The sequence below is a fragment of the Cornus florida genome, unplaced genomic scaffold (genome assembly GCF_030987335.1).
Source record: "Cornus florida cultivar Cherokee Brave unplaced genomic scaffold, ASM3098733v1 CherokeeBrave_3.0.0_Hap2_Chr05, whole genome shotgun sequence".
In the NCBI taxonomy this organism is placed as follows: Eukaryota; Viridiplantae; Streptophyta; class Magnoliopsida; order Cornales; family Cornaceae; genus Cornus; species Cornus florida.
Window position 1 is genome coordinate 32,422,197 of NW_026775575.1, and position 7,492 is coordinate 32,429,688.

At 35.9% G+C, this 7,492-nt stretch overlaps 1 protein-coding gene across 1 annotated transcript; it reads left to right on the forward strand.

Moving 5' to 3' along the window:
* Positions 1-2,318: 2,318 nt before the first annotated feature.
* Positions 2,319-6,886, forward strand: LOC132306248 (UDP-glucuronic acid decarboxylase 4-like). The gene is made up of 7 exons (XM_059803574.1): positions 2,319-3,184; positions 3,301-3,448; positions 3,879-3,958; positions 4,058-4,141; positions 4,561-4,635; positions 5,510-5,602; positions 6,454-6,886. The coding sequence occupies exons 1-7, from the start codon at positions 2,561-2,563 to the stop codon at positions 6,679-6,681; spliced, it is 1,332 nt and encodes a 443-aa protein (XP_059659557.1). The 5' UTR covers positions 2,319-2,560; the 3' UTR covers positions 6,682-6,886.
* The last annotated feature ends 606 nt before the right edge of the window (positions 6,887-7,492 follow it).

Here is a 7,492-nt window from a genome sequence, read left to right on the forward strand (position 1 = left end):
AAACGTCTATTCACAAAATTCAACCATAAAAAAAAAAAAAAAGGGTATCAATTTTCTTTACGTAGAATACGAGGTTTGATATCAAATTAAATTTACCTTTTATGAAAAAAAAAAAAAAAAAAAAACGAATTAAACATCAAACTCTTAAGTAAACTTTCAAAAAGTGATATTTGCTTTATTGGAGCCTTTATTCAACTTCTATGACATGCTCGTTTAGTTGATGACTCATTATTCATCGACCTAGATAACAACGCTACCTCAATTAAAAACTCATATGTAATAATTTTACTTGACCAAAAATTTAAAGTCATTTATTGCCCACATTCAAACACAAAATGTGTGTGGAATGACATTTGTGTCATGAATCAACATTCTCTCCCGTACTACCTCAATTAAAAAGATACCATAATATTTATTTGATTAAAAATTTAAAGGCACCAAAATATATATTTGATTAAAAATTTAAAGTCATTTATCGTCCTAAATCCAAAAAAAATAAATAAATAAAAATACATGTCACTAGAAAAAAAAAAAAAAAAACACAGAAAAAGAAACTGACTCTTATGTAATCGTTTTAAATTTCTTAGTTGAATGGGCTGCTCATTACAATCTATTTATATAAAAATTAAAATCTCTGCTACCCACTTTTTTCTTAAAATACCTAGCGCAATTTTACCAAATTACTTTAAAATGTCACCTCTTCAAAGTGTAAAATTGAGTACTTAAAAAAGTTGTGACATTTCAAAGTAAAATATATTGAATTACGATGTGGGTAACAAATAATAATAATACTAATAAAGAAAAATTATAAAATTGTGACATTTCAAAGTAAAATATACTGAATTGCAATGTGGGTAAAAATTAATAATAATAAATGTAAATTATATTGAAGTTAAGTTTACACAAATTATAAATGCGTGGATCATTTAATACTTAACACTTCAATTTTTCTAAACACGGTTTGTGGGGACTTTTAATGTAAAAAGTCAATAACATCATTATATTATAATAATATATATATATATATATATATTATAATAATATATATATATATATATATATATATATATATATATATATATGTTATATTGCAATTTATGTAGGCTCAGTTTGGTAGAGTGGGTTTGAAGGGAATGGGAAGGGAAGGTGATGGAGGGTTATAAAAAAATTGTGTTTGGGTAAGGTGAGTGGAGGGAAAGGGAAGGAGAGGGAAGGGTTTGGAGGGGTTCTTCGTAACAATGTACAGTAATTTATTTAACCTTCCAAAAATGGGAGGATAAGGAAGGAAAGGGCAGGCAATGGCTCATATAATATTTGTCATGTCACTTTTACCCTTAAAATTGCACTTGATATTGGACATGTATTCAGCGCGGGAAGCTTACGAACGGCGGATGGCGAACCCGAACTGCAGTGATGGAAACTGAAAGATGTGGGTTTTGATTTTTTTTAGGCAAACAACGAACCCGAATTGGAACTGAAACAGCGACGAAAACTGAAAGATGTGGGTTTTGATTTGAGAGAGAGAGAGAGACAGAGGGAGGAGAGGGCAAGTTCAGACTTGAGAACGACATTAGAGATGGAGGTGCTTTGAGAACGAGATTAGAGATGGAGGCTGAAATGATTTGCCCTAATCGTTTTTTTTCTTTTTTTTTTTCTTTTGTATCAAAATATAAGAGATTATATATATATATATCTCTCTCTCTCTCTCTCTCTCTTTTAAAATATAATAAGGGTATAATAGTAAATTTATTATTATCTTTCCCTTTCCTTTCTTTTCCCAAATATAAATATTATCCTTCTTTTTCTTTTCTTTCATTAACCAATCAAATACAACGGAGAATTAAAATTATCCTTCCCTTCCATTCCTTTCTCTTTCCCTCGTAATCAATCTTATCCTCCCCTTCAACCCCAGTGTACCAGCATAACATTAAGGAAAGAACAAAATTATCATTTTATAAAATTTAGTCAAAAAAAAAATCCTAAAAAGGTACCTTTGAGCACAAGTGACAAATCTAAAGAGATAAAATTGTTGAACGTGACAAATATAAGGAGAGATGTAAGTAATAAGCACTGAAAAATTGTGTAATTTGTGCAAACTTAATAATAATGAATAATAAAGGTTATAATATATATAATTATAAAGAATATAAAAAAATAAAAATATATATATAAAAAGAAAATAAGAAATGAATAGATAGATATTATACAAGCCATGTATTAGACTCTATACGCTGAAAGTCCAAAATGAACCACTTTCTCACTCTTAAAGTTGATTACAAATTCTCTTATATATTGGATCCTACCTAATTGCAAACCACCGTTTACTTTTCAAACCTTAAAGAATGGATGGACAATTTCGTAAAATATCAATCAAAACAGAAAGTGCTATTTAAACACCACCACCACCATAATCGCTCCCACACGCGCCGGAGATGAGATAGAGAGCTCTAATTCCCGGCGAAAACTCTCACCTGAATTGAATTGAATTGAATATCTGGTTCTAGAGAGAGAAAGCTATATACATATACATATATATAGAGAGTGATAAGGAGGGTTGAACATGGGTTCGGAGTTGATCTTCAGGGGTCACGAGACCCAACCCATGTCCGATTCGTACTCGCCGAAGCGACCCAAGCCATGGGCCACTGTGATTCGTCCGATTCGATACATGCTCCGCGAGCAGCGACTACTCTTCGTCCTCGTCGGCATTGCAATCGCCACTCTCGTCTTCACCGTCCTTCCCTCGTCTCGCAACCCTTACATTCACGGCCACATCGCGCTCTCCGAACCGTACTTCACCTCCGAGTCGACTCACCACCAACTCCCTCTCCACAGAGTGAAGGTGACCCACCAGAACCAAGTCGGATTCGGGTTGGTGAATCTGGGCGGGAAGATCCCTCTGGGTCTGAAACGAAAGGGTCTGAGGATCGTGGTGACCGGTGGGGCCGGGTTCGTCGGGAGCCACCTTGTGGACCGTCTGATTGCGAGAGGGGACAGCGTGATCGTCGTCGACAATTTCTTCACGGGCCGGAAGGAGAACGTGATGCACCATTTTGGGAACCCTAGGTTCGAGCTCATCCGACACGACGTCGTTGAGCCACTCCTACTGGAGGTCGATCAGATCTACCATCTCGCTTGCCCTGCCTCTCCTGTTCACTACAAGTTCAATCCTGTCAAGACCATTATATCCTTTTCTTCATTCCAAAATTACTTTAATTTTCTGAGTTTTTTGTGTGTGTTCAAGAATGGATGGTGTTTTTGTTGTTTTGGGTCCTTAATTCTGATTTTTGGGGGTTTCACAAGACGAATGTGGTGGGGACTCTGAACATGCTTGGACTGGCCAAGAGGGTCGGTGCGCGGTTCCTGCTAACGAGCACCAGTGAGGTGTATGGTGATCCTCTGCAACACCCCCAGGTCGAGACTTACTGGGGCAACGTCAATCCCATCGGTGAGTTTACATCTCTCTTAACGGTGGCTCACGTTAGCATCTCTCCCTTCTAGAGCCACACGTTAGCATCTCTCCCTCTTCCGCACACGTTAGCATCTCTTCCTCTAGAGGTGTACGTTAGCATCTCCGAGGCTAACATGTGCCGTGTAGAACCATGTAATACGGCATCGTATTGTGCATGGAATGGTCAATGCTGAGTCCCGTGATTTGCGGGTCGAGCAAATGGAGGGAGGTTCAGGTCGTCTCTGTTGGCTGGTTTTTGGTTTGCTTATTTTTAGTTGATTATTGGTGAGTGGTAGAACAGTAAATAGGTGAAAGTGGGGAGGGGCATATTGGTAAATGTGGAAGTTCTAAGATGAAGATCTGACACAGAAAGGTGATGTCTGTTAGTGGGATGTATTATTAACGAAATGCCTAACTACGTTGACAGGTGTCCGAAGTTGCTACGACGAGGGAAAGCGAACCGCTGAAACGTTGACCATGGACTACCATAGAGGTGCTGGAGTTGAGGTTAGTTTTTAACTTTATTTTATATTTTACATATATAAATATAATGTATAAAATATATATATTTGTGTATGTATTTATGTAAAAGGTGTATTTGAACAGGTGAGGATTGCTAGGATTTTCAACACTTATGGGCCTCGGATGTGCATTGATGATGGTCGTGTTGTCAGCAACTTTGTTGCTCAGGTATATTTGTAATGTCAGCATAACTTATGATGTCTGTATATATATATATACAGATATACAAATGTATGTGTGTCCCCACACACACACACACATATATATGTATGTGTGTATATAGATAGAGTCAATTTTAAGGACATGGTGCAATGCTGTCCACTGGATCACCTGCTACAAACATACCATTATACCATTATTTGTCAAACATAAGAGTGAAATACGTAGTAGTATTTTTCCCCGTATTTTTCCCGTATGAAAATGTACTATTATGATTTACCAACAAAATGGAAAAAAAAATAATAATAAATAATAGAAAACAAGTGTGAGGGATAGTAGGATGTATTAGTCGAAAATACCATTGAAATTTCCCTATTCTAAAATGCAATGTAATTTGTGATAGTAATAGTTTTACGACGGCAATGCAGGCCCTAAGGAAGGAGCCATTGACAGTTTACGGTGACGGAAAGCAAACAAGGAGTTTCCAATATGTTTCTGATTTGGTAAGAGATTCTGTTAGTCAAATTGCCATTGTTTTTTCAGTTTGTTCTTGGCTTTTATACCTTTTTCTTATTTTAATATCGATATCTCAGTTTCAATAATTTGATCTTGAATTTGTCAACTTAAAGGATGAGATTGTGTTTTTACATTAAATTTGTATGTCTAGTGTTTTGGGCTTATTTATTTGCATCGATGTCGGTTTTATGTCATGCCAAAAACTGGGATGACACCCTTGCAATTCATGGTGTGGTATGTACATGGCTTTATTATTTAAAGCAGCAATGTGTACCATGTGTTGGACTGATACATTAGGACCTATGGTACAATAATAAATAAGCATGAGTTGGTATAATATGATATTCATAAAAGGTAGATATAGATACCTTTTAACAATACAAACACTATATAGCAATATAAAGAACAAGCCCCTGGCTTGGCAAAAGTTAGCCTGGTAGATCCTCACCATGTCAATTTCAACCAATTTCCCTTTTTTACCTTAACTTCTCCAGCATTTTTTTTAACCAAAAAAAAAAAAAAAAAAAAAATTGAACCTGAAAATTGTTTAGGTTTGGAAAAAAGAAGTGGATGGCTTATGTTCTCTCTCTAAAATTGTTGTTTTGTGGTGGGTAGTTGATTTTTCTGGGGTAGGCTTTAACCCTGAGTAGTAAGATATTTATTGATTTTCTAGGGTAGGGCTTACCCTGAGTAGTTAGATATTAATTAATGCAATTATGAATGTAATAGTTAATAGTGGGTTTCTGGGATCGGTGCAACTGTTGAAAATGGAAATGCTTAATACTATGTTGAGATTTTTGTTTTCTGAAAAAAAATTTAATAATATTAATTGAACGGTGTGATTTGTTTTTGATGTGAAAGGTGGAGGGCCTAATGCGCCTGATGGAAGGAGAACACGTGGGACCTTTTAATCTAGGGAATCCGGGTGAATTCACCATGCTTGAACTTGCTCAGGTATCATCCTTCACCATCTATCCAATGTATTGTACATGGACAGTCTTTTTAGCTGTCACATATTAGGACCTGTTTAATTTTTTTGCACAATATTTTTGTTTCTTTGCTCTTATTAAAGTTATGCCTGAAAGAAAATAATGGAGTTTCAGAAAGTGAGAACATGAATGCTAATACTATTCTCTTGCCAAAACCTAAAAGATCAAGTTCTTCTATTTTCAGAAGACAATGTAATTAGCAGGACGTAATAAAGTCTTCAATAATGTGAGTTTATACAACCAAGTACTAAGAATGATTGGTATAGCCTTTTTGAAGGTCGAGGATTCAAATCCCAATCGAGACAATAATAAGTGTTTGGGTGTGTTTCAATAATAAGTGATTCACCTCCAAAAATAAAAAAATATGTGGGTGTGTTTGGGTGTGATAACTAAAACGCAACCAAGTGTGTGTGTTTGTGTAAGTGATAACTAAAACGCAACCAAGTAAAAAAAGGGTGAATCTTAATTTCTGAATATTGTCTGAGATAATTTGGACTGTGCTGCTTGGGCCAAATCAGCCCAAGCCAACAAGACACAGGAGTTTCGTGAGCTCCACATTTTTTGTGGGACCTATCACACTGTTGTGCCCCGACATAGCAAGCATTTTCCGAGGATCAAAACAATTACTAATGAAAAAGTAAAAAATACTGTTTTTTTTTGTTTTTTTTATAGCTAAAGTCTTTCCTGGGGACTTGTTATTTGTTAAAGCTAAGACTTCTGAACTTAGGGAGTAAAGCTTGTTATGGGAGAGCTTTTGAATATCTGTTTTGTCGGGTACATGAGGAATCATCAGCTCCATTTCATATATTGGTGCAGGTGGTGCAGGAAACAATTGACCCGAACGCGAAGATAGAATTCAGACCCAACACAGAGGATGATCCACACAAGAGGAAGCCTGATATCACGAAGGCTAAAGATCTGCTTGGTTGGGAACCAAAGGTGTCCCTTCGCAAGGGTCTCCCTCTAATGGTCACAGACTTCCGGCAACGTGTCTTTGGCGACCATAAAGAAGACAGTTCATCGACCACCAAGTCCTCAGCTTAAGGATGGCATATAATTTTAAAAGTGAGAAAGCCAGAGCCAAGAACCAACTAATACATCAGGGGCTATAGTTGCCCATTTGTTCTTGTTTTTTTTATGAGTAGCTTTTAGCTTCTTCCCTTTTTCGCATTTTTTGTTGTATTTTTTCGGTTTATCATCCCTTTTAAACAGCAAGCTTGGCAGTTTTAAAAGTCTATTTTTCATGGAATTGGTGTTGGTAACAGCAATAGCTTTCTTGTGTATTTAGGTTTCTTTTTGCAGTGTGAGCTTTTATTCAAATTCATCAACTTTGCACTGTCTCCAAATTGCTGAACCCAAGGACACTATTTCTAATAGTTCACTCTTGGCTCCGTGTGAGGATGTCTGGTTTTTCTGTCCTTCTAGACACCTTTTTGTTGAGATAATACATAATGTTTGCAAATTCCTTTTCAAACTTAAACTTCAGAATAAAGTGTGATTTCTTTTTTCTTTTTCTTTTTTTGTTTCTCGATAAATCTTTCTAAGTTCGATATACGAGATGTGGGTCTAATCATATGACGTAGAGTGATGTCATGTGATAGGATTTGCAACCCTATTCATGTGAGAAGTTCTAGGAGGATTAGAACATCGATACCAAAATATTTTAAAAAATTTCCACACACATAACTCTCGGGAATATTTTAAAAAAATTCCACTCACGTAACTAACTCTCTAGTATTCTCGTAATTAATTCGAAGGATTTACCATTTGCTCAAAATTTTTACCTAAATGTGTGAACAAACTCGAAAGTAGTCTTGTGGTCATGAGTTACTGAAATAACAATGTTGTCCATGAG